General features: G+C 40.6%; 1 protein-coding gene across 6 annotated transcripts in view; it reads right to left on the minus strand.

Moving 5' to 3' along the window:
• ARPP21 (cAMP regulated phosphoprotein 21) overlaps positions 1–27,578 on the minus strand; it is a 226,260-nt gene that overhangs the window by 56,453 nt on the left and 142,229 nt on the right. For 4 of the 6 annotated variants that reach the window (XM_054991305.1, XM_054991306.1, XM_054991304.1 and 1 more), the window contains 4 exons: positions 16,144–16,374; positions 11,852–12,015; positions 9,383–9,487; positions 3,867–4,127 (listed from right to left, as the gene is read on the minus strand). In XM_054991305.1, coding sequence (XP_054847280.1) covers positions 3,867–4,127; positions 9,383–9,487; positions 11,852–12,015; positions 16,144–16,374 — 761 coding nt within the window. Of the gene's footprint in view, positions 1–3,866; positions 4,128–9,382; positions 9,488–11,851; positions 12,016–15,154; positions 15,284–16,143; positions 16,375–27,578 lie in introns of all 6 variants that reach the window. The other 2 variants (XM_054991302.1, XM_054991301.1) reach the window with 1 other exon arrangement.

Consider the following 27,578-nt stretch of genomic DNA (forward strand, 5'->3'; position numbering starts at 1 on the left):
AACGGTGACAATAATACAAAAAGGAACATAAATCCTACTACCATTTTGCTAATTGCTACAGGACAATTAGGCAGGACGCATAATTACAAAAAAAATTCAATAATCTTAAAAATTGTTTTTGGATATTACCAGATGTTCTAGCCATTCCAAAATTCCCCTTATAACTGAGAAATACTTTTACTGCAAAAATTCTTAGAGATGGAAAAACTAGATCCTACTCTGTCCTCATCCACTCCCATTTCTTTCAAAGTGATGAACTGGACATAAAGATTTCAGGCTTATAATATTGTTGTATTTAAGTGACAAATCCATTTGCCTGTCTCAGAAAATACAACCCCCAAATAATTACACTTGTTCAACAGCTTGGTTATGGTGTGTAGGCTAACCTCCCCTGATTACTCTCCTACATTTGACATATAACTGCCTTATCTGATAGATTTGTGCAAATGACAACTACAACATGTTATCAACATTGACACAGAGCAATTACTATTTTGTAACTCTGGGATAAGATCATAAAAGATGGAGCTAAGAGATATTCTGGTTTTCCCTGTCTCATAGTAGAGACAGGTAGAGAGCTGGTGAAAGGGAAAAACTCATGCAGTTTCAGTATAGGATATCCAGATCAAGGTGAACGTATATATCTCAATATTTGTTCTCCATTAACAATCAACCAAAGGTGATCCTGTTTGATTTTGAGTTGTTGGCAAGATCAACAAAAGCTGCAAATAATTATCTCTTAGGTCTATGAAAAAATGTAGTTTGCTAAGCCAGTTCCAATCCAAGCGAGAATCCCAAGAAAATAAATTCTGCTTTTGACATACGCTTGAAGTAGAACCTGAAGGATCAGTAAAGAGAAAACTTCATACATGGGACTTCACTAAAATGAATAATATGATGGATGCTACACCATAAATAAACTTTAAAGCATTCCCCTACAACATAGCTATGAAACAGATCCAAGTTGCCTCAACATTTCTCCATCAACTGTAAGTATTTCAGATACATCATCCAAACAAAATTGATGTAAGAAAAACGTGTGAAAATTGATGCCAATTTATGAGTTTGCAGATTTCTGACTGAAAGGAAATGATTTGCTTTGAACTATGAAAATAACCTGAGAAATTGCTTAGCAGCAAATATTCATATTATAAAGGATTTGCTATAACGGTTGTTTTTTTCTCCTACTTGCTCCCCAATCCTGCCAACTACAGCTTAGTAACTGTGGACTATTATAAAGGAGGTATGCTATTTATTATTATTAGCCATTCTAGGGAAACCACAGGATATTGGGCAGGTATAGCTAAGAATAATTGGCTGGGAATAGGAATGTTTAACACTTTACTCCCTCACAGTTTTCCTAACTTACACCCTCATAGAGACTGTTAGTTCCACAGGCACCTGCATTTCTGTTTTTCCCCATATCGGGCTCGTAGTAGCTTTAGGGAGAGGACAGGAAGAAAGCAGTTAGAATAAATGGCACCAGAGTAAAAGGTTAAAGATACCTTCCTCTCAGTACCACTTTCTAAAAGCAGCTGTGTGGACAGCTATTAATTTAAAGAAAATGTATCGAGACGTCTGATTGTGGATCTCGTGTGTCACATCTGTTTTGGCTCCAATCAAAGGCTGGAGGGATGCGGGTGTTGTCTCTGTTTTATATGGTCCTTCTTGCAGGATGGCTGTTGCAGCCTGGAGCACATGTTGGCTGATGATGCCAACTGGCTTGTCACTATAGTAATAGTCTGCATTTTGACCTTTTAGTTAAAAGGCACTGGAGAACTCAGTATGTCTCAAACAAAACATGGGAGTAAAATATAATGTTCAATGTGGCAGCAACAGGATTTTTCCCCCTTCCCATAAAGAACTAGTTGAGACAATTTTGTGCTTAGGGAAATTCTTGTGCAAGAACTACAAGTATTGGTTGCTTCCTGGTAGTAGAGGAGTGAGAAAACTTAGTTTAGCAAGCCAAGCAACGTGGTATAGTAGGACTATGCCAGTGTTTGAAAACCCTGATAAGATGTAACCTAAATATGAAATAAGAGGCTTCCATCACAAGATGAGAGAGATACACCTTTCAAATATTTATCACCACTGTGTAGAAAAGGTAGTTTGTGACATTCCATCACTCCTTAGGAGGAGACAGAACCCAATCATGGCTCTCTCTACAGAGTCCTCCCTGGCTGGGCTCACTGAGACCAGCCAGGGCAGAAATTGAGACTACTCAAATGCTTAGATGCTTTATTACACTCATATCCCTAACCACTGGGTGCCTGATCCCCATGAATGAATATAATGACAATATACAAATCTTTCCCTACATGCAGTTCATGCACTCCATCTGTTATCATGCAATTTGCTACTACTTCAAATCTCATTTTTTTTGTATATGTAGTTCTGATTTCAAATGCCAAGACCTTATGTTCAAAAAGCAAACCCTCTAAAATAAATGTCATTGGCAGAGGGGGGGGGGGAACACTCCTTGAATATTATTCACTGTAGTTTTACTCACTGCATCTTAAATAACCATGAATTACCCAGATGTTGGGGAGAGGGAGGCAGGATTGTATTGTAATTAATATTGCAAATAAAGCACAAATTATTCGAGTTGTTTGAAACAGCCTTGGAAGCAGTGACACAGCTGAGAAGTGCAACCATTCTAGTTATAAGAAATAATAAACAAGTGATAATTAAAATTAGTGGAATAACAGGTAAGTTTTAAGAGTTTAAAATGAAAAAAGTATCTACGTGACTGTGTGAGAAAGATGTTACTAATTTGATCCACCATCTAGAGGTGCTCATTTAAGTGCACCTTAATATAATTAAATTTAAACATTTTTAACCAAAATGTATAATTTGGCTACAAAATCATCTGGGCACTTCTGCTTCTTGACAAAATTCATTTCCCCTGTTCTGTCAGAAGACTTGGGAGAGATCCACGGATATTTGGTGGCAAACAGTAAAGTCTAATAAGTCTCCAGAAAGACATTTATGCATTATAGTCCTGGCTTGTCGTACATGTTCAAGTCAATTAAGTATGATGAATGGCTACTAGGAGTAGCAATTTTTGTGCACACGGGAAAAAGGAGTGTCCATCTACTGTAATGTAATTGTCATCAGCCACTGTAATATATACACACAGCAGTGTGTTCAGACCATTAACCTCAAAGGGCTGGTTCATACTCACTCCTATGTCCACTTGACTTCACATTATTTAACTGTTCACTAATTTCAGCTGAATGTGTGGATGGTTTCCATGTAAAAGCATTGGATTTGTGAAGGTTACTCTGCAATGTTTTATTCGTGCATGATTTTTTTATTGAAAGTTGTCCAGATGGAGGGATTAGGGGTCTGTAGAGCTAGGCATGCCATGTAAATGTTTTCATACAGTGTATGCTTGGACTTGGGAGTTGCGTATTTTGTCCGTGGGTATGTGGAGGTTCTCAGCTGCCTGATCTGTGTGTGAGAGCACAGTCAAGGAGTAAGGAACTGACAAAAAGAGTTGTCAGAATCAAGGTCACAGGAGAACATTTTCACGCAGCCAGATAATGCATTTGCTTCTCTATATGAAGCCATTATCTGCCCTCTCCTTTAAAAACCAAGACAATATGAAAATCTCTTCTGGAAAAAAAAATCATGTGATGCGTTTTCCAAACAAACAAACAAACACCCCAAGGCCAAATCTATCAAATTCAATGTGTGTTTTGGTCCTATGAAATTCTGTGACACTGTTTTGCATTTTAGTGATGATCACTTCTGAAAATGTTTCTTGGATATCATATTCACTATGACTGTGCTACAGATATGCTATAAAATTAACAGAAAACAAATACTTGGGGGTAGGGAAGTAACTGAAAATATACCCTTACCTGAGCAGGCGGTGGCTGTTGTACATAACTCTGTGGTGGAGGTGGGGGTTGCAGGACTTGTTGGGAAACTGATGGACCTGAACCTGTAAAGCCTCCAGGGTGGAGCTGCTGGCTTGGGGGCGCCATGACGTAACCAGTCTGTGGGGCAGACTGCTGTATAATAGGAGATGGGTAGACAGGACCAGAAGGCGAATCAGGGTTGTCTCCTGATGACTGGCGACTTAAGCTCATCTGGCTAAACTGTGTTGTCATGTCATCTCGCTGTGAGGCAAAAGTCAGTTGAAAATGATCAACAGAGATCTCTGCAGTAGATATTTGGAAAACAAAAAAATGGGTTCAAAGAAGCACACACAAGAAGCGAGAGAGAGAGAAAAAAACCATTTGAACTCACACCTACCCATCAAAACTTGGAAGTAACTGAGAAAAACCTTCACTACACCCATTAAATTTACCATACCAACCAACCTCCTTTGTACAGCCACCAAGGAATTTAACAACACCTAAGCAGAGTTACACCCTTCTACGGCCATTAAAGCCAATAGGCTTAAAAAGGCATACATTTGCTCAGGATGGCGTGTGAGTGGTAAACTCTGCTGTAGGTTCTCTTTTCCCCTTCACAGCATCGATTCAATCCCCACCACATATACATGCTCACAAAAAGCAGCCTTTTCAGTCACCTTAACGCCAGCTATGATTTACAAACACACATTCTGAAGAGAAAAAAAGGATTTTCTATGTGTTTTAAAAGATTCAGGTTTTTCATTGTTGATTCAGAAACACCTACATCTCTACAGAGAAAGGCACGTCAGATTTCCCACATGGGAAAGGCATATCTGATTTCTCTGTTGCTGCTGCAGCTTATGATGTGGTGCAAGCAGGCCTCTACAGAGTAGGTTTCCCCCACATTTTCTTTGAGAGACCCAACTCAAAGTGTTGGTTTGACTTCCAAAGTCCTTTAAGTTTCAGAGCTGTCAATGGTTTCCAATTCTGCTTTTACAAAAATTACCAAATATATTTATACTGTTATAGGGGCAAATGATTGTACAAATACATATCTGCATAGCATGGCAATCTACTTTTAGATAATTATAATCAACATTTTTTTCAAAAATTCTCTACAATTATCAGTGGGGCTAAGAATAAAAGATTTTTTAATGACAGCTGATTTTCTATTGTTGAGCACTGCATGCTAAACTATTCAGATTTTCTAGAGGACAGAGCTGCTAGAAAAGAAATTGTGCTTTTTTTCACAATTTTTTTTTCTTTAGTTCCAGACTTTCACAGGTTATTTGCTTCTGTTTGTCCTTTTAAAGGACAAGAGAACATACGATGTTTTAGAATGCTAGTCATAAACTGGAACATGAGGGGAAAGAGAAAGAAAGGAAATAATCCTATCCTATTAACATTTCTACCTTAATCAACAGTTCCTTGAGTTGCAGAGCAAACATAGGTTCTCATGGGGAGTCTGCCGTATCCCAAGCCTCTAACTCATGTGGTATTTTCACTGACTCGACAACATACCCCAAGCTTATCTCTTACAGTGTCCGATATTTTACCTGGAACAATTGCTTGGATAGAGTACCTAGACAGAGGGCAAGTAAATGCCAAAGTCTGGTTGAATGTCTAGTCCAATCATACAAGGGTTGGAAAAGCTAATGAGCTTGACAGGAAGCAAAAGTATGTGCTGGGGATGGATAAAGAGGTAATTCCTATTTGCAGAAATTGGTCAAGGGCCTATCACGCAATTCTAGGAGTTCCATCCTTTTCAGGCAAGAATGAACTCCCTACTATGAGCACAGCTTCCTCACAACTCTTTCACTTACTAATTCATCTTGTTCATTACTGCTTTGACAGCTCTTCCTCACTGTGTTAATGTTCCTTTGCTATGAATTTAGTATGTGCTTATACCAGCTGTTTGTCAAGGAATGTGTCCCAGAATACACTGAAAAAATGCTGGTTTCATTTCAAGACTACTGTCTGAAATATGCTTCTTTTTCATAATTTTTTGCAGAACATTTTTTTAGAGTTACTGCAGTCATACACATGCTACCACATACATTTCCCCTTGTTTCTGATCATTTTTCAGTGCTCCTATCTATACCATCTTTATTCTGAATGTGCAACGATGGAGATTCATACATGACTCATCATTATGGAACCTTCACTATGACCTCTTTGCTATTGGATATGCAGGCATTCCTGTTTCCATCTCAAAGTGTGGTCCCCTTTAACATGGCTACCTAATATCCTGTTACCTTTAAAAGAATCATGAAAATTATGCAAAAGCACATTTGAGTTTGCACCAGTGGTTCCCAAACTTTATGATATGGCAACCCACAAATCCAAATTTGTATGGTGACCCATCCAGGGCTGGCCCAAGAGCTTGAGAAGGCGTGGAGAGAGCACAGGATTGAGGAGCTACAGGAAGATGGCAGATGGCAGCAAAGAGATATGCCAAGTGGCTCACTCAAGTACTTCTCCCACAGCAGGTAGAGGGCAGAGAGGTACTGCAGGGGGCTGGGCAAGAGCTTAGGCCACGGAAGAAGCAGCATCAAGACAAAGCTTAGCTCAAACACTGCTCTTTCTCTCTTCCTCACACTTTTCCATGTGCTGAACAGCTCCTACCTACTCGCCAGCCTTTCCCCCCTTCTTCCACTTACTATCACCAGTTGCCAGATAGCTCCCTCTCCTCCTGCCTCTTTATTGTCACAGAGGAGGAAGGGGAGGCAAGAAAACAAGAAGCTGAAAAGGAAGAAGATGAGAGAAAGAGAAGGGTGCAAAGGGTAGGATCTGCCATTAGGGAAGAAGCAGCATCAAGACAAAGCTTAGCTCAAACACTGCTCTTTCTCTCTTCCTCACACTTTTCCATGTGCTGAACAGCTCCTACCTACTCGCCAGCCTTTCCCCCCTTCTTCCACTTACTATCACCAGTTGCCAGATAGCTCCCTCTCCTCCTGCCTCTTTATTGTCACAGAGGAGGAAGGGGAGGCAAGAAAACAAGAAGCTGAAAAGGAAGAAGATGAGAGAAAGAGAAGGGTGCAAAGGGTAGGATCTGCCATTAGGGACGGCTGGTCTCCAACCCACTTTCAGAGGCTTTGTGACCGACTTTCGGGTCCTGACCCACAGATTGGGAAACACTGGTTTACACTTCAAAAGGGATACCATATTGAGTCCTGCAGATATACAGAAAGCCTCCTTTACATTTCCTAATCTATGCATATGCACCAGAAACATACCAAACAAATAAGTCAAACAGACTGAAGTGCTGCACCACAATACTATGTACAGGAAACCATCCTAAGCATGTATATCCAGCATTAAGTACCATTTTACTCAATGAGGATTACTCCCAGGAAAATCCTTGGGATTGCAGCCTTAACTAGTGGTTGAAGAGTCAGCCTGTTTGGGAGAGAGTTGCTCTTCCTTCTTAGAAGAGCCAGTTCACTGCATGTGGTTATTGCTGGAGCTGTTTCTAAAGACAGAACTCCACAGTGGTGCCTTCAGTAAGATCAGCTGCTGCAACTCTTCCGGGAGAAATTTGGCTGTGGTTATCCATGTTCTGATCATACTTAGGTTAAACTACTGCAAGACACTCTACATGGTTTGCTCTGAAACTCTGACTGAGTGCAAAAATACAGTAGCCAAAGATATCAGATCAGGACCATTTCCACACGTCTTACCTTGCCTGCGGAACATCGCGCAAAAGACCCGGAAGACACCGTCTTCTTGTGCGAAATCGCGCCAGGAAGACGCTGTTATTCGGGAGTTTTGCGTGAAATCATGCAAAACTCCCAGATAGTGTCTTCCTAGCACAATTTCACGCGAAAAGACGGTGTCTTCTGGGTCTTTCGCACAATGTTCCACAGGCAGGCAAGACGTGTGGAAATGGCCCAGATTTCAGGCCAACTTGCTTTTGGGTACGAATCAATTTGCTGGTTATTATGTTTAAAGTACATGGCCTGGAACCAGGATCCCTTAAGAGCTGTCTGCTGCTCCCTTGCTTATTTATTTATTTAAACCTGCACACTCCACCTTTCTCTGAAGACTCAAGGCAGCTAACCAAATAAAAACCCAAAATTTGCAACAGAACAATAAAATAATACCAATAATATTGGCACGTGCATAAAACAGCCTAAAAGTACATAATGACCTAATTATGGTACTTTTCAACTAAATTTGCCTGCTCTATCCGTAACCCAAGAAAACTTGTTGAAAATAGGCAGTGACATTATAACCTTGCCAGCTTTCTAAGATTATCTTCAGGGGCCCAACTTCGTCTACTGCCATTTTCTGAAGTAAGGTAGGTAGTCACTAGTTATGAAACTCTCTTTGCACAGCTGCCATCACGCCTGTAACATTTTCAGGACCTGTTTAAGATTTTCCTGTTTACTCAGGGGGTTTTTGTGCAGTTTTCTTTTAGCCAGTCCTTTATTCAGTGATGTGTAGTCAGATATTTCCAGTCCAAATACATATCTGAAAAATACCACTGTTTTTCAGTTTTATCCTGGTATCTGGAGTGACAGGAGGATTTTTTGGAATACCTGATAACTAGGTCCCAAAAATGCTGGAAATATTCAGGAATATTTGAGCCTGGCATTTTAAGGCTCTCAAGCCTGTTTTTTCTTCAGTTTTACAGATCTGCTTGGGCTTACAACAGTGATTTTTGTTTAAGTTGGTTTGGCTTGGATTCTCTGGTTTGACACTGGCTGTGTTGGGCTGTCCTGTGGTTCTGCTAGGATTCTCTGGTTTGAAGTTGGTTCTGTTGGATTTGTTGGTTCTGTTTACATTTGGACGCTTTTGGCTAGTAGATACTCTTGTGTGTTTGGCTATTATTATTATTCATAATAATAATAATTAATTTATACCCAGCCTTCTTCCCCAATGGGGTCCAAAAGTGGCTTACATCATTCTCCTGTCCTCCGTTTTTTCTTCACAGCAACCCTGTGAGGTAGGTTAGGCTGAGAGGATGTGACTGGCCCAAGATCACCCAGCAAGCTTTCCTGGAAGAACAGAGATTCAAACCTGGCTTCCAGATCCTAGTCCACTATTTTAACCACTATACCACAATGATTGCTGACTTCTTTGCTTTGCAGAAAGCTTATAATTCTTTTCCTCCTAAGAAACAATGGAGACAAGTAAGTGGCACATTGTTCAGGGGCCTATAGAATTGGACCCCTTGATCCTATTTGCTTGCAACTTGGGAAGCCTTTGGGAAGTTCAACTAATGGCCAGCATTAAAATAATACCTACTAATCATTAATTTGGGAAGGGACACACAGAGAGACATCAATTCACATGCCTGCTCAAATGCTGCAAATGGAGCTTGTGCTACTTTCAAAGGACTTTTTGCCTAGAGTGTTGTGTGGGCCGTGACAAGCCATTCCAAGGTTGCCGAGTTGGACCAGACATTTATAGCAATTATATTCTTCTTCTCTGGACAGCTGTGCCCTCAAACACTAAACGTGTTCAGACAATATAATCAATCCACATGAAAAAGTAATAAAAATCTATAGTACCACAGGAAACTGCTGCGTTGGAGACATTGCCAGGAGATGCTGAGGTGGGTAGGAAACTGTAGAGTACGGGACTGATTGGGAAGAAGGCTGCAGAGGCTGTACAGGCTGAGGTGGAAAGGAAACAGAACAAGAGGAGATTCAATTATTGCCCTTAGAGCAAGACAGACATCTCTTAATTTGGGCTAAGGTTGAAACAATAACCTGAAATATAGATAACATTCTCCAGCTCACCCAGCACAGAGCACAATAGGTCAGATAGAGTTGCTTTAAGACTGCAATTTTTCCAGTGTGTCTGCAATCCTAATCTTGTTAAATCCACTGGCAAAAATCCCATTGATTCGCTTACTCCCAGAAACTCAATACTGATTCTACTGTTGCAATGCGGGTGTAATAGTACAGTGGCACTTGAATTTGGTGAGAGGTTGTAAACTTACACGGGCACTAGGGACTGATTTATTGCTGGTGCAGCATCTCTGGGTCTCTGAAGGGGGAAGATCTTCCTTTATTGCTCTTGATACAACACAATTCAAAACCAGACTGCCACTAGCGAATCTTAGAAGAATAAATGGTAAAATGCTTTGCAAGATACTAGTGGAAAGATGATTTATTGCTACAAGCATAGATTCAGCTAAACACAATTCTATTTTGTGCAAAGGTCACTTATAAGAAGGTGCAGGAGGCAGTAATTATAGAGCTTATTTGGAGGAAACAGGTAAATAAATGAAAGAAGGGTTCTGCATCAATTATCATTCTGATGAAATCTCCTTCAATATCTGAAAGTGATACATTGAAATAACTTGTATGTCTCCTATGTATTGTTTGCATCAGAAGTGCTGAACATTGATACTGCAATTAGAAACATTACAGGACAAATTCAGTCACAATTAAAATTCAAAAAGCATGGTTAAGTCTCAGCTATGTGTGCCATAATTTTTAAAAATTGTCAGTCAGCAATCTTTATGAGCTGCACTGCAGAAAGAGATTTAATGGGTAAATCTTTCCCTGGCATGGAGATGCAGTGAATTTCTGCCAGTCATAAAGGAGCCTGCTTGGGGGAAAAAATGATGAGATGTCTATTTCAGCAATTGAGTGCTGAAACTTCAACTTGAACCTAAGATGAATTATGGATTTTCTGAAAGGTCCTTTGACAAGGCACCATCTCCTAGTTCTAGTTGCCTGTTTATAGAAGGAGTATTAATCCCAGAGGGGAGCTGCCTTAATCTGTAGCAGCAAAATAAAACACAAATCCTGTTTTATTAGTCAGTAAAGGTGTCACCTGACTTTCCCCCCCATTGGACTGTGATAGACCTACCAGGTATATATTCTGAGACCTACAGCTTTAAGACAACAGGATTTGAGTCCAGTGGCACCTTAGAGACCAACCAGATTTTCAGGGAATAAACTGAAAACAGAACTTTTGCATCTCCTTTGGTGGAAAGATGTTCGTATGGAAGAAGCTTGTGCAGTCCCACAGAGGGAAGATGGAAAAGCCCCATTTAGGATTAGATCAAAAAATAGTTCACAGTTGTTTGTGACTGCCTCCATCCTTCCTGGGAATGCTTAGAGCCAATGTGAAGCATTCACATAGAGGCAGGGCTTTTTTTTCAGCTGGAACGCGGTGGGACGGAGTTCCGGAACCTCTTGAAAATGGTCACATGGGCTGGTGGCCCCGCCCCCTGATCTCCAGACAGAGGGGAGCTGAGATTGCCCTCCACGCCACACTCCCCTCTGTCTGGAGATCAGGGGGCAGGGCCACCAGCCCATGTGACCATTTTCTCCGAGGGCAACCCACTGAGTTCCACCACCTCTTTTCCCAGAAAAAAAGCCCTGCATAGAGGTATTTCTTGTATAATCCCATGGCTCCACATAACAGCTGTTCATGCAGGTGGTGTAATTTGCATAGCTGCAACAGCTGGAAAGGTTTCCATACTAGTGCAAATCATGGTAACCACAAACTCAAAAAGGAAGTGTTAAATGGAGACACAGGACAGCAGGGCTGGCCCCAGATATTTTGCTAGCCCACATGACCACATGCACCTCTGTGATGTTGCTTGAGGAGCAGAACTCTTTAGTCTTGTGCCCAAGCATCTTTAATAACATTGCGAGGTAACATAGGACATATCCCTTGCACGGCTTCATTGGTAGTCTTTTGCGGCCCGAAGTGACCACTCAAGTTGACAAGTGGGGGAACCGCAAGGTTTTGTGTGAGGCATTTTATTTTTCCCTCCTCCACAATGTCCCTGAGACAGTCTGCATATCTTAAAGAAGCCTGGAAAGGCAGTACACACACATTTGTAGGACTGTTAAGGGTTAATCCCTCTCAGAATCAGAGAGCTTTGAGTGGCAGGCTATTCTAAGGCTTCGGATTGGGTAGCCTGGGCTGGAAAGTTTTTCAGTCCTAGCAGAGAGAGATCCATTGTGAAGTTGAGAGATGGAGTCCTCACAGAGAGCAACTTCTAGTGGTCCTACCTGTGTGACAAGGTGACTTGCAATCTGTTGCTGTGGTTGCTGCACAGGCTGCTGTGACGAAGGTGGTTGTTGAGACTGTCCAACTATTTGGCTTCTAAGAGGCTGCTGACTGCTGGGTGGGTTGTATATTGCAGGTGTACCATCAGGATTTACGAATGGTTGACCTGGAACAGATTACACTTCAAGATACTTTCAAAGAAGGAAGCCATCACCAGAAGAAGACATGAAACAGCATGTTTAATTATCTTGCCTATTTAGTCCATGCAGTTTAGAATGCAATACTCCAGGAAAATAGTCCTGTTAGATAGAAATTACTGGCAATCAGCTATCTATTTTTGCTGTTGGACATAATAACATTTGTTACTCCTGGGGCAGCATATTGTTTTCTTCAAGGATATTTAACCAGAAAATCTTCAATATTTTCATATTTCAGATAAAGCTGAGTTACCTCGCAAAGGTCCAATCTTCATACAACCACAGGTTTTTTTCCCTTTGAGCTACACAATGTGTAACCTTTTGCATGCTACAGAGATGGCATAGAAATGACACACTAAATAAAATACTTTCTAAGGATTCCAGCTGAATTCTAATTACAAGCACACTGCAGACTTGTATGCTCTGAATCCTCAAGATGGCATGAAGACTCCAGAAAGCAGTGGCATAGGCAGGCATTTGGGAAGCAAAGGAATTTCTTTCACTGGTTTTCTTATCGCACAAAAATGGACTAGGAAAGTAAATTATAGAGTACTTTTTAATATTTGTAACATTTTAATGTCACTCTTCAAAATATTTTATTCTAAAAAATGCTTTGTGTGTCAGATTAAAGCCAGACTCGATGTCTTCTTAAAAATAACTATTTATTGCAAACATATAAACAGAAGAGCTTTCTCTACAGGGATCCTTTCCTGTGTGTTTCTCCCTCCCACCGTGTTAGGACTTCTAGCTCCTCCCTTTTTCCTTGAACCTAGTAGAGGTTCATATATATCATAACTTCTGTGACACTGTATATTAAGATGAACACATCCATTAATGGAACAGACTGATTAATGCATTAATTACACATTTTAAAAGTAGATTTTTAATGGGAATCACAACCAGTACAGATAGAAGCTTGCTCCATTTTGAAGATTTTATTTTGAATGGGTATTATGTCAGTTTTCTTTTAAGCAATAACTGGATTCCACAAAGATTTTTATTCACTAAAATATGTAATTTCTTTCCAACCAGCCATTTTCAGTCACTGAACAGACAATGTTTTGAAATGTCCCATGTCCTTTCCCATACATTATTGGTGGTGATGGTAGATTGTGGCTGAAGGAATACAGAATTTTAGCACTTTGTTTACTGGTGAGTGGCAATGTTTACTATTTTCATTCAGTAGCAGTGAACAGTTACACAGGCTCAAATTACAAGGATAACCGCATTTCCACCTTTGCAAACTTTTCAACTGCTTGAACTCCCCTTAAGCCATCAGTAGCTTCAACCTTCCAATAACATTTTAAACCAAGCTAATATGAACCAAGTGGAGATGTTCAGGCAGTGTGTTTTAATTTACTTCATTTATACTCCACCAGTTCAAAGAACCCACTTTATGCATTTGCTTGGGCACCTTTTGCATACACTTTGTACTCAGAGGATCCCTACTACAAACTTCAAGAACTCCTCCTTTTCATTAAATTTCTGGATTCCCTTTACATGACCAAGTAGTTTCTCTCTATTAGATAACAATACCTCTTCTTGGATGTTAATTTAAGGGAAACTGTGAAAATGAGCCAAGCCCTTGAGTAAGATTGGGCTTTCTGCATTTGCAGTTTTGAGAGCTTCTGAGGGAACCTTCTGAGTGCTTGTGGTTGTGAACTACTACTATGCTGCGCTGGCTCTTAACTACCATTCAAGGGATTCATTATAATCTTTTCTGCTGCTGTGATAAACAGTTAAGAAGCAAATCTTACCAAGTGCCTCTCTCTATGTGTGTGTGTGTCATTGTGTGAGATATTTCTCTCACAATACCCAGACAGGAAAATATTCTTCCCAGAAACCAGGACTCTTCGTCAACTGTGTGATTTAATGGCCATCACACTTACTCAGAGACCAATGTACACAGTCAACTTTGAGAACAATGGAACGGTGGCTCACTGGTAGGTTCTCTATGCCCCCATTATCCTTTCTTCTGGCTTCAGTCCCAAAAAGACTGAAGGTTTCTTTGGTTTCTTTGTCCTTAAATGTTGAGAGCAGGCACGCCTCTAGACTCCCTGCTCAGTGAACAGCTGAGTTTGTAGGGAGAAGCAGCAGCAACGATCTCCTCTGTATGATTGCTAATGAGTAGAAGAGTACTTAATTGAGTAGTTCTACTAATTCATTTAAAAAGTCAGGAATCTTGTTCGGATGTTCTTGGAGGATTTTTATCCTTCCTCATTTTTATCCTTCCAGCAAGTACTGGAAATGCACGGCCAATAAGACTGGTGGGGGAAAGGCTCCCACCTTTGTACAGAGCAGAATATTCGTCCGGGCTGCCTTCACCTCCATCTTGATCCTCAAAGGCCTAGTTTTTTCAATCACATTGCAAACTGTATCTTCATCTCCAACAAAACCTTTTTTGCACTTAAAAGCTAGGTAAAAATGTGTTTTTCTGGCAATTATCCTTTTCTAGACAGCCTTGCTTTGTACTACCCTCATTTTTGAAATCCCTTAACTCCTTTAGTCTCTTTAACTATTCTACTTCCCTTCCCTTTCTGAACCAGCCCCAACCCACCCATCCTCTACTCTCCGTCTCCCAGGATGTTAATTTTTGTGTGTGTAAAATGTCATCAAGTTGCAACCAACTAGTGGTGGCCCCATAGGCTTTTCAAGGCAAGAAACAGAGGTGGTTTGTCATTGCCTGCCTCTTCCTTGGTGGTTTCCCATCCAAATAGTGACCAGGGCCAACCCTATTTAACTTCTGAGATCTGAAACAACTGGGCTAAAATAAGAGGATGGAAGTCACAATGGATGCCCTTTATCTTTAGCCTCAAATAAATGGAAGCAGTTTTTGTTTATTTCATGGAGAGGGAAGTAAGTCTAGCACAGGAATAAGTAACCTTTTTGGCTCAAGTGGAGAAAGAGCCTGTCATGTGTACATGTGATGATGTTGGTATACCAGCAAAGATAATGGCGGTGGGCGGGGGAAGAGATGAGGGCTGTACTTAGCCAGACATGCTGGGAGCAGGGCAAATGCCAGCAGCACTAGCAGAATCTCAGGGATTTGTCTTGGACTCAGCTGGCGACTGTGCAGGTCTGGAAAGAGATGGTGGTCATGAGCCATACCTGTTGCCTTCTCCTGTACCACTGGCCCCAGAAGTGCTGCCAGGGCATCAGTTTCCTGGATGAAGTGCCGAGCAAAATGGTCTGGTGTGCCTCTGTCCACACGCATGCTGAGGGTTGTCAGCCCTTGGACTAGGGGAACAAAATTCCAAGGGGCCTAGTCACTCTGAAGGACCATGGAAATAGATAGATCACGTGGATGTGGTTTGTTTTATGTCCTATTTCAGTTGTGTCCGGGTAGTGTGCAGGGTTATGGTGGCTCTCAGAAACCCTACAAGTACATTCTTTATATACTCAAGGGCACTTTTTGCTTAATTCACATTTCCATAACTAGAGTCCTAGAACAATATGATGAGGATATCTGATCTCACTAAAATACCCACTTCTGTTCATGCCATCGTGACTTTGTATCACACCTGATCTTCCTTGTCCAGATCCTTTCCACTTAGCTATAGTTTACCGTGGTCCATATATCTGAATTAACAGTATAGTGAAGGAGGGACAGTTGAAAGGAGCTGGAGAGTGGGGGGGGGCATGTAGTGGAGCTCTGAACGCTACAGCTTTGAGTGGGCAGCAGCCATCTCTGCCTCCAAGCGTCTCAATTACTTACAAATCAAAACACTCCGGATGTAAGAGAACCGTGATCAGAGTGCTGCTGGTTCTAACACTAAAAGAAGTCATGCAGGGGCAATTAACCCCTTTCTCCTTATTTTATTTTCTAAATCTCAACCCCTTCCTCTATATTTGCCTTGCGGGCGGAAAGATACAGTACCCACCTGGATACACACATACAGTACTGATTGTTTCTGGGTTTGCTTGGATGTTAAACATCCACCATGAACACAGCTAACATCAATTCCTCAGAACACAGCTGGCTGCTATGTCCCTCAGAATTGGAATGGCTGTTTCTATAGAGTGGCCTGCTTCAAAATTTTACATGAGCTTTAATATGCTACAGTTATCAGGAAAATGAAAATTACTATGTGACTGACCAGTGTGTGGATTGAGCAGGATACTTCCTGGAGGTATCCCTGCAGCTTCAAGTGGAAGTATGATATAGCTGGTGTTGCTTGGTACGACCTGGCCATTCATCCCATTCTCTGTATAGGTAATGCTGCTTGAAGAGGTGGCTGTCACTCCAGGGACAAGGGGTGCACTTTGGAGAGGTTGATGCGTTCGTGACAGAGATCCTGAGGAGCCAGCACTGCTGGAAGACTCTGAACCTGGAAAGAGATGCAAAACTTCTTCTATAAAAGACAGCTATTCTATTAAAGACATCACACCTTCAGAACTCGACTATGGACTAAAAAACAAAAAATCCCATCTATACCAGCATGGGATTACTAGGGGATTTATTTATTTGCCAGCTCATCCAAGACTTCATGGGTGGTAAATTTGGGCACTGGAACCATTCACAGATTCAAAGCATGCTTTGTCATTTGAAGACCATACTGTGAGAGAGAACAGTGCTAGTATATAGAAACCTGTGGAAGAGTGTACATGACATATACATATAGTATATACATATAGTAAAACAATATGCATGGAAAGCACACAGTAACATTAAAGGGCTTCTTCTGATTCTCTTGCTAGAAGGTCTTAATAACTGTTTCCATAGTAGTTGCCAAATTTTTGACTGGTTGTAGTAATCCTTTATTATTCTGGCTACTCAACTTCTTCTGTTTTTAATGTACTCTGTTTTCATGAACAATGCTCTATAAATCGTGGTGGGTATAACATTCCCCTTTGCTTGCAAGTCAGGAATAGGGTATTTGTATTTGTATGCTTTACCCAAGATGGCAACTCCTATAGTTACAAATCAGAATGAGTACTAACGGAGCAATCCTTAGTATGTCTGCTCAACTGAAATTTACACCATGGGGCTTCTTCCTAGGAAAGTACACTTGAGAATGCAGTCACTGACGAGGCATAGTATGATTATATCTACCACTTCTATGCATGTCCAGTGAATTTACAACCAGCTTCTTCAGTGCATTCAGATTTAATTTACAATTAGGGCTATTAAATCTATTGGATTGGTAGATTAAAGCTTTAGCTCACTTTAACACCGGACCTCTGGGCAGCACCTGCTTCTTCCTTAAGGCTATTTTGGCCGTGCTCTGGCACTGTGGTACATAATAAAAAGAAATATTAATAAGGCTTTTCTTTCTAACCTTGATTGCTCTTAATCTTACCCTTTCTTCAGTAGCTCACAGTGAGGTTTGGTAACACGGTAATTAATTTAAATATAATTGATCAATTAATGATTCATTGGTTGGAAGAAATGCGATTTGTCAACTAAAAGCTCTTTAAACAATTGGCAGCTCTAATTATAATGATTAGCTTCTAAACCCAAAAATTACTATTCTTTGTATATTACTGTACTTGCTTTAAAATTAGCTAACATGCATTGACTTTTTTTTTTGCGAATGGAATATGTTTGTTGCTAAACGTATTTGTATTTTAGTTTTGGTTTAAATTGTTTTAATGATGTATATCTGTTTGGTTTTAATGGCTTTAAGATGTGTTCTTATATATGTTTTTAATCTGTTAGATGCCTTGATGAAGGCAGAAAGGTAAGTTATACATTTCATAAAATAAACAAATAAATGAATGAATGCCAACTATACATATTCCTTCCTGTTTCAAAGATGATATATAAAGATCTGACCTTCAAAAAAAACCCCACCCCATTCAATCTGCTGATTGCTCTTTTATACCTGAACACTAATCTATACATCGAACAAGCTATTTCTTCTGCCTTCTTTTCACATCATCTGTCCATCCTTCTCCTCTAATTTAAGTAGTGTTGTTTTTTTCCTTCTGCTCCTCATGCTCTTGCAGACCGATTTTGTTCCTTTTGTGCTGGATTCTCTTATGCTGCTCAAATATACTCGTCCATGCCAGATTGTTTTGCTTTTTCAAATAATTAAAAAAGGACCCCACACTGCCACTCTGGCCCTCTGCATTTCTTTCACTCTATTTCACTGCACTGGAAATGGATTGAAATTGTGCTTATATAATGGCATCCCCCCAAAATGCCAGCCCGCCCTTTTCGTTAAACCATTCTCTGCACCGGATATGGCTTATTTTCTTGCCATTTATATTCTCTCTCTTTTCTGTCACCAAATTTCACTCTGTGCCATCCAACCCATCGGTCGCTTTCTCGCCAACATTTTCCAACAATTCTCACCTGTTGTTTTTCAGCAGAAATTCTAGCATTTTTTAAAAACTTAAGAAATCAAAAACTACCAGTAGCCTCTTTAAGGTGGCCAAAGTGCAAATGGTCAGTGAGAAGAGAAAGAAACAGGATTTTCATTATCAAGAGAAAACATGCAGTGAGATTTTGGTGACTCCAACAGATTAAAGCCCACTGAATCAGGTTATGTGGTCAATAGAAAAAAAAATTAATTCCCAGTTTCAAATTCCTGGTTTATTTAACAACGAAACCCTGATGCTGCCCTTAATGCAAAAATACCAAATGAAATGATAAAATCTGATGATTATCATCCTAAGCACCTTCACCATTTATGGATGTTTATAGGGCTGATATAACCTTATCTGCCGGCTACATCAGCTTCAGTTCAGCACTCTTCCATACGCAAATTCATAATGTAAATGACATTCAACATTTCATTCATTCCTTACTTGAAATATTTGAGTTATGAAATGCTTTAGTATAACTATACAAAGTAATGTTTAAAGATGGTTTAACAGAGCAGAGAACTGCTTACAAAGAAGGTGGGAAGCCCAATTATTTTTAGAGATCATTAATGGTCCCCTTTAAAAATGATGCCAACACTGCAATTCTATAGATGTATTACATTACAGAATTCTAATTGAATATTTTGATGATGTCATAAATTGCAGAAGGGTAGCTCCAGTGATTTGTTAAATTATTAACTCTCCATTTCAGCCTTAGTATTGATTTATAGCTTTAATAATGCAGCTCTCTGTATCCATTATAGCTCATAATATGTGAGCAACAGGTAGTATATTATAGACAAGAGACTAACTATGCTTTTAAATTAAAATGGATTGGGGGAGGGGTTAGTAACCTGATAAGTTGAAATGTAGCTAAATAATGTACCTTCAGTCCAATCCTCTGCATATTTGCTCAGATGTAAGCCTCAGTGGGGTGAATTCTACCTGTACAGAGGTCACTATCAAAATCTTAATGTATTTGTTTGCAACACCTTTTTCCAGCACACCAGTTGGATATGTGGCTAGAGAAATGTTCTGCAATGTGTGATGGAAGAGGGTCTAGTCCTGCTTCCTGCTCTTTTAATAATAATAATAATAATAATAATAATAATAATAATAATAATAATAATAATAACTTTATATACTGCCCTTCAGGATAACTTAACACCCACTCAGAGCGGTTTACAAAGTGTGTTATTATTATCCTCACAACAATCATCCTGTGAGGTGGGTGTGGCTGAGAGAGCTCTGGACAAGCTGTGACTGACCCAAGGTGGCTACAAGCTGGCTACAAGTGGAGGAGTGGGGAATCAAATCTGGTTCTCCAGATTAGAGTCCTGTTGCTCTAAACTACTACACCAAACTGGTTCTTGCAGAGTTGCCTGCAATGGTACCTGAGTGATATGGTTGGAGTTTTCACGCTTCCTTCAATTTGTGTCTAACTGTGAAAATAGTATATATTTGCAGGAGGATATTTTTTAAAACTCTTTTGCAGAAGGGTAGTTATACCCTGTCAGCTGAAGAGGTCCTCAAAGGATGGCATTTATAGGGCTTCTACTGTGCATGACATAATCCTCTCTGTAGCAGAAGGTGCCATGTTACCTACATACCTTTCCTTTAGGATGAGGAGGAAAAAAGTACTGATTTTTTTCTCAAGGACAGCTAAAACTAATAAACTCGGTCAATACCTGTATAGTTAGCTCCTATGTTAAGTTCAAAGATGCTGCAATACGCTACACGACAAACTGGAAATTCTTCTGAAATTCTAATCCAAATTTCTCCCTGAATTTTGCATCTTGTCTTGTTTCCAAAACAGGAGTTATGCATTAGCAATTCTCCACTGTTTTGTTTTTCTAAATTCCAAATTTTGTACAGAGCACTGGGTATGAGCAGGTTGTCACAACTGCTCATTGTTCAGTTTCTTTATCATTTTTTTACCTTTCTCTGAATTACTGCTGTGCATAGATGTGATGACAGAACAGAGGAACAAGCAATCTTGTTGTGACTGTTAAGTATGGCTGGATCAAGATTCTTTCTATATGATTATTACAGGTGCACAGGAGTACATGTGTATCTCAGTAGGACACCACACAAAAATCACACATAGAATTACATCAAGATTGCTTTATGTTGTGCTAAATGAATGCGCTCAATCACAGTGATAGCATAAAGATGCAAATGAATGAAAGCGAAAGCTATAGCAAACTGTGTATTATCCCATTTCAGAATTAAACTGGCATTAAAAAGGAAGCGAATGAGGTGCAAAGTGAACTGGAAAAACCGAGCATTCCAACCAGCTGTTTTGCTGATGAAAAGGGAAGGAGGCATCCTCTTTGACTTCCAAAACAGGCTATGCTCAGAATCACACACCATGCATATACAAAATCCATATGGGATGAGAGTTGTAGTATGGAGGAGAGTTGGGTGAGAATGAATGGAAGATGGCTGGATCCAACCCTGAGAAATGGAACTGAGGAAATTTGCTCATCTCTCAAGAACCTAACTTCACTGATATGTCAGACCAAAGACTGATCTACTTGGACATTCTGTTCTCAACACTGGTCTAGTATATTCCCCTTAAAATTCACGAACATGAGTGAATGTGATGGCCCCGCTCCTGGCTGCCTGTCCCCAGCACTGGTGCTCAGAAGTATACTGCCTCTGAACATGGAGCTTCACCGGGCTATCACAGCTGAGAGAGCATCATCTATACATTTGTCTAATCATTTTTAGTGATGGTTGTTGCGGATTTTCCGGGCTGTATAGCCGTGGTCTTGGCATTGTAGTTCCTGATGTTTCGCCAGCAGCTGTGGCTGGCATCTTCAGAGGTGTAGCACCAAAAGAAAGAGATCTCTCGGTGTCACACTTTTAGTGAATTCAGTACTATTAATAAAGAAATTGAACAATATTCCATACAACCAGGAAAACTGTCAGATGGCTTAAGCTGCTACAGAAAAACACAGTGCACAATTTGGAGAGGATGTATATTTTTGGTTTCTTTGAATAATAATTCTTTTCAGTTGGTAATTGCTTCTAAATCTCCCCCCCCCACCTCCAGCATTACTTCATCAGACTTTCTCCAGCTGACTGACAGCTTTGCTTTATGTCCCTGCACTGGAAAGCCCAAGATTGTTTTGACAACCAGTCCCCACCCCCCCACCGCCCCAGCACTGCTTTATTGAGTTTCTGCAGCCTTTTTCTTTCCTGGGCCTTGACAGCCTTTCAAAATTAGACAGATTTTTTTTTTAAGAAAAACACTCAAAGCACTCAAAATTTCTAATTACTCTAAAATGAGAACAATGTTTTAGTATCACTGAAGTAGCTTTGAATGTTATCATATGAGATTTCATTTGAAGGTGACTGATGGTTAATGGTTATATAGAGTAGAAAAACTTGAATTACTGGAGCTCTTCAGAGAGTGGGTTTTCTTTTTTATATATATAAATGCATAATTTTCAGTGGTTGGTTTTAGCACCAAAAAGATTATGCAAGTTTTAATATATAAGCTTTGACTACGATCACTTTCACATGAAGAGGGTAGAAGCGGTGGGAAGCCAGAGTGAGGGATGACTGCTAAGAGTGGAAGGGGCAAGGAGGAAGGCGAATGGCAAGCCGTGGCTTACCTTTCTTTTCCTGAATACGCCTTCTTTTCTCTAGTCTTGACAATCATTTGTGATACCTGATGAGTCACTTCTGCCATGGGATCATCTAGTGATTGCAGCCTGCACCCTGAGCTGTTCCTAATGATGTTACTACGCCTTTCTCCACTAACTCTTGCCCTCTGCATACAAAGCCAGCACAAAGCCTCCTTGTGAGAAGGGAAGAATGGAAGGTGGGTTGAGCTTGTAAGACCTTATAAAGCTTATAAAGCTCTGGGATGGAATGACAGGTGCATTAACTGGTCTTACTGTGATGATCTGGTATCATTTTATAAGGAATCTTTTGTTAACTGTCAACCACCTGCAGCATTATTGACCAAATGGGATCTATATGCATAAATTAAAAGTAATGTTAAAGATGTCAGAGGTAATATTTTCTCTAGTATAGTTAATAGATAACATTGTTAATCGGTGTTGATGAGTAGGAGATGTTTGTTTTCCAGTAGCTAGTGGACAGGAGACAGACTCCACTTGCATTGATGAGAGTGAGTAAAACAAGTTGAAAATTAAAATTTAGGCAGCTAAGGAGACCATGCTGTTTCTGCATCTTGACTGCAAAAGTGTTCAGGCTCTGAGAACATGCTGTTGTTTTAGTGGGAAATGATGCTGATTTAAGACTATCTCCTTCTGACTGTCGGTTTGGTACTCTATGAATGACATATATACTAGCAAATGAGCTTCTTATTGTAAATTCTCATTGTAATGTGTTGAGGGGACATTATCTACTTCAGGTTCTGGCTGGAAGGCAGGGCAGAACCTCTGACTTGCCCATGAAAGGGGTTCCATGTCTTATCAAGACTGGAAAAAGCAGAAGCCCATGAGAATTACATAAACTGTAACAACAAACTTCAGTAACAATGTTAAATTTGAAAAAACAACAACAACATAGAGGTTGTAAAAAATATAAACGAAGGATCAAATAAGCTATCACTACAAGGTCTTGATTCCTACATGTGCTAAGAGTGCAGTCCAGGCCAAAACCATGAGGTTTCTAAACAAAATGAAAAATAGGAATTTTATGCTATGAAAAATGTCCCTCTCTCTTCTACTTGCCCAGGGAAATTATTGAGATTCAGCTGCTGTCTTAGAAGGCTTGAAGGCCTACCTGTTCAACTATTCAAGAGCCTCCCAGTTCTGCTTCCTAGATCCCTCTGCTATGATTCTCTTTGCTGTATCCAGAAGGACAGCCTGGTCTCCAGCTCTGCTTTGCTTTGTTTACACTATCCAGAATCACTCATGTTACGAACCAGGTGGGACTTCTCTTTTATAGTCAGCTGCCTTCCTGCTTTTTCTTCTCCCCTTCCCCGCCCAACATGTATTTGGTTAGCCTCCTGTCCATCAGAGTCTTTTCCTGTGCCAAGCTGTGTCAGAGAGCAGAACCACAAGTGACAAAAGGCACAGATTGGACACTTGTCTGCTTCCCTCAAGTTTTGATGGGAAATGTAGGCATCCTGGTCTTGAAGCTTGGCTCTCTGACTGCTGTCCAATGGACCTTTCAACTGTCACTTGTCCAACATTCCGCCAAGCTGCCTACATTTCCCATCCAAACTTGAGGGAAGCTGACAAGTGTCCAATCTGTGCCTTTTGTCACTTGTGGTTCTGCTCTATGCCTCTTGGTATTCCATGAAGAAGGAGTAAATTCTCCATGCGCCTCCATGGAACTTTGTCCACAGACCCACACGTGCCAACCTCACCACCTCACTACTAAATAGACTGGTTGAATAGAACTTTCTAAAAGTGGACAATGCCACACTAACTGCTTAAAAATCATCCTCAATGTCAGGATCAAAAACATAAAATGTAAGTGCTGGGCCTCCGACCTCCTGCCTGGGGGCACTGGAGGACCTGGCAACCCTAACTCTAGCAGAAAAGTAAGTAGGAAAAGGTCTGGGTACTGAGGAATTCATTTCAAATGTCTATGAGGAACTACACAAAGAAGGACCATCTTTTAGAGCCGGAGGCCTGCTGTGAGAAGGACGGGCAGAATATCTATTACCTGAGGCCTAGCCATTCTCTTTGTTTTGTGAAGGCACAGAAAAGGGAATGAAAGCAATGGGCAAATCCCTGAGAATTCCCTTCTGGAATCAATGAGTGGTAAGAGGACAGGTTCACCACAGAACAAGATGAGAAAGTTCCAAAAATCTGGACCTGACTCATTAAAAAACATATCATACTCTTATGCAGACCAAAATAGGAGAGGGGCTATGTTTTGCTTTCTGGACTGTAGGTCTCATAAGCATAATGAAAAGAAAGGGGAGGGGGGGTTACTGATGCAGGTTACAGGGGCATACAATGAACTAAAAAGATGCTTGTGAAAACATAAGGTTCATCGCTCTCATTTCAGTGCCGTTCACCAGAAGCAGGAAGTTGTTGGGTTTGGTAGTTTTTATACTGAATAGAAAAAGGAATTTTTGTGCACTTTACTGACTGTTGTGGGCATGCCCTCATAACCTGACCACCTTCCTGAACTATATGAATAATTCTTGCAATAAGCTGCAGGAACAGGGTTGGTTATGAGAATGAGTGGAAGGGGCTAAAATTGAAAGATGTGGGATGTATGGAACTCTTTTAAGAATCCCTACTTTATTCCCTCTAATTTGAACACTGCCTGAGATTAGTGTGTACTTCTGGTGTGTAAAAAACTTGTCCTATTCCCAAGAATAACAAGCTGAATCTTAAGTAGAAAACTCTCCATCCAAAGGATATGACAGCAAAGGATCAAGGTCCACTTTATAATATATATAAATGTCTTCCAGGCATTACTTCTCCCAGAAGGCCCCATGGCTGTAGCTTGTAGGGTTGCCAGGTCCTGTTTTTTATCAGACTGTCTGGGGGGAAAGCCATTAAAATACCAGATATATAAATGTCTGATATTTTTTTGCCTGAAGAGGAGCTCCTAGCCACAGGTCTGCAGGAGCTGGCAGCAGTGCCAGCAGGTCTTCCGGTGCTGCCTCTGTCCCCTCCTCCATGCTCAAAGCTCTCCCAGGGAAGCACTCACTGGTCCCACTCACTGGGGCACCTGCGCAGTGCTGCCCAGGATAGGCTGGCCAACCGCCTGGCTTCCTGCCTGCACTGCCCAGGAGTGGCTGGCTGACCACTCAGCTTCTTGCGTGCACCAGCTGGAAGTGTCTGGCCACTTACCTGGGCACCTGTGTGGTGGCCAGCCACCTGGATGCCTGTGTGGCACTGTCTGGGAACGGCTGGCTGGCTACCTGGGTACGCCACCTGGGAGTGGTTGGCTGGCAGCCCGCCCCTAAAGTGAGGTACTGTGATGACATCACTCACATAGTGATGTCACATGCCAGGGAGCAGGAGCGCGTGCACTTCTGGAGTGCCTCTCCCCTTTCCTTGGGGTCAAGTATTTCTCCAGACCCCATCTGGCATCCCTAGTAGCTTGTCCTACCAAATAAGTTGTAATTCTCTGCGGTGCGATATTCCTACAGCCTTGTCAATTGTGCTCCTAGTTCTAGAAATGGTTTGAACTGAAGGGAAAGGCAGCCAGGGAAAGATCTGCCAGAGTTAGATGTATAAACAATTTCCCTTCCTTTGATCCCCAAGATGCTGGACAGGAGATACAGGAAGGAAGACAGAGAAATAAAGGGGGAAAAGCACTCAGGAGCTCCTAATACACTCTGCTTCCTGCCCATGAGGTTGGGCTTGTCTGGAAAGGCGTATCTGGCCTCCAGAGATTCGATCTTCTCTGTTTCCTACCAGAAGGAGATTCTGTTTTCAAAAGTGGAGAGAGAGCAAAAGGAAGATTAAGTTGTGGCTTAATAACATTTGGAATGCAGTGTATCCCTGCAGTAAACCACAGAAAATACCCAAACAATGTCAAATTATGCATAGTTGGCTACTTTTCTAGAAATGTCATCTTAATTAGCTTCCAGCACCATAGGAAATTATTTTTATGAAAACAGCAACAAATATATTTAACGACAGAGCTGTACTGTAAAAATGTAAACTTGTTTCAGCTCCTGGCTTGAAAGGGCTTATATAGAAGTAGTGACTAGAATCACTGAACAGTAAGAACTGAACAGAATAACCTCATTGCATAACATACTTTTTTCTCTTCAATAGGCTCATTCACCATGTGATATATATATATATATATATATATATATATATCCAGAGAATCAGCCCTTTGATATACCCTAATTTATATATAAATAATATAAATAGTTCCTGTCACACCAGCAATTCATATCAACAAAAAAAGTGGCATGTTATTTTGTCACTCTGTGCCACATCTATGGGCAAATGATTGTTACAGAAACCAGTTCACTGTTCGTGAGCACACACACACACACACTCCAATGCCTATGGCTCTGTACACATTTACAACACTTCTGGAGTCACGCTCCCTTATTCTACAGATGACAGAATCTTGCCTAAGGACAGGATTTTGGTGGTATTGCACTGTGGTATAAGGTCCAGCAAAGTGAACTTGTTTGCTGTGCGCATCAGGGGAAGAAACTTTTTAATTCCCCTTTTTGATCCCTTGTCAAAAGCTGAGCTAAAAGCAGCTGCTCTGACAGCAGCCTGATTATAGAAAGTATGGACTCCCCACAACATGTCAATCACACAGACAAAGCTCCATCTTGTTAAAGCATAAAATATTTCCTCAGGTTCCACGAGTTGCCCCACTCAACCAAGACAGCAGTTTCATATTACAAGCTTGCCCAGAATATTTGGAATGTTTGGCCTTAAATGGGGAATGAGATTCACTCACCAAGGTATTCTTCCCAGCTCACAGAACTACATTAGCATGGACAGAGAACTAATTTTCAGATTTTGCCTCTGCATTACATTTGAACTTTATCTGGGTATTCAAGAGAGGGCTCTTCTGAGTCTTAGAAGGGAGTCATCTTCCACTTTTCACCTAAATGTACTCATAGTTTTCTACTGAGCTCCTGCTAATGAAATCTAAAGAACCATAAAGAACCTACGCAACCTGAGGGACATTACTGAGATTTGGCTAACAGAGGTTTAGTAAACTGAGGTTAATTTAGTTTCTGTAAAACATCCTGGAGGTGAAAGGCATTAAGTGCTAAATATTGATTATTACTAAAGCTGAACTCTCTCACTAAGAATCCAAACGGATGAAGATAGAGATGTGAGGTTTATTAAATCCATTTACATTCAAAATACAAGCTGCAGAAAATAAAACCTCAAAGCCTTGGAATAATTTAAGACAATGCACCATCCTTGTCTTTAACCAAGTTCTTAAGGATTAATGCAAACAGTATTTAATTGATAAGGCCTAAGACAACAGAATTGCATTTCTATAGGAGAAAACATTCCTGCAGCTGCGATATGACACTGAATGTGTAAGCCCATGTAAAAGACTGATCTGGGAATTTTTAGTACTCAAACCCAAGTCTTGGATCCTACGTACCCCTAAGGCCACCTCCTTTCTCGAGTACCACTATGATTTCTAAAATCTACCTAGATAATAAAGTTCCAGATTTTAAAGTACACTGCTTTAAGTTCAGTAATAGATATTTCCTTTCAGATGATATTCCCTTTTCAAATTTAAATGAAATGCACAAAGCAGTTTTAGAGCA

Source organism: Eublepharis macularius, chromosome 11 (assembly GCF_028583425.1).
Source record: "Eublepharis macularius isolate TG4126 chromosome 11, MPM_Emac_v1.0, whole genome shotgun sequence".
Lineage (NCBI taxonomy): Eukaryota > Metazoa > Chordata > Lepidosauria > Squamata > Eublepharidae > Eublepharis > Eublepharis macularius.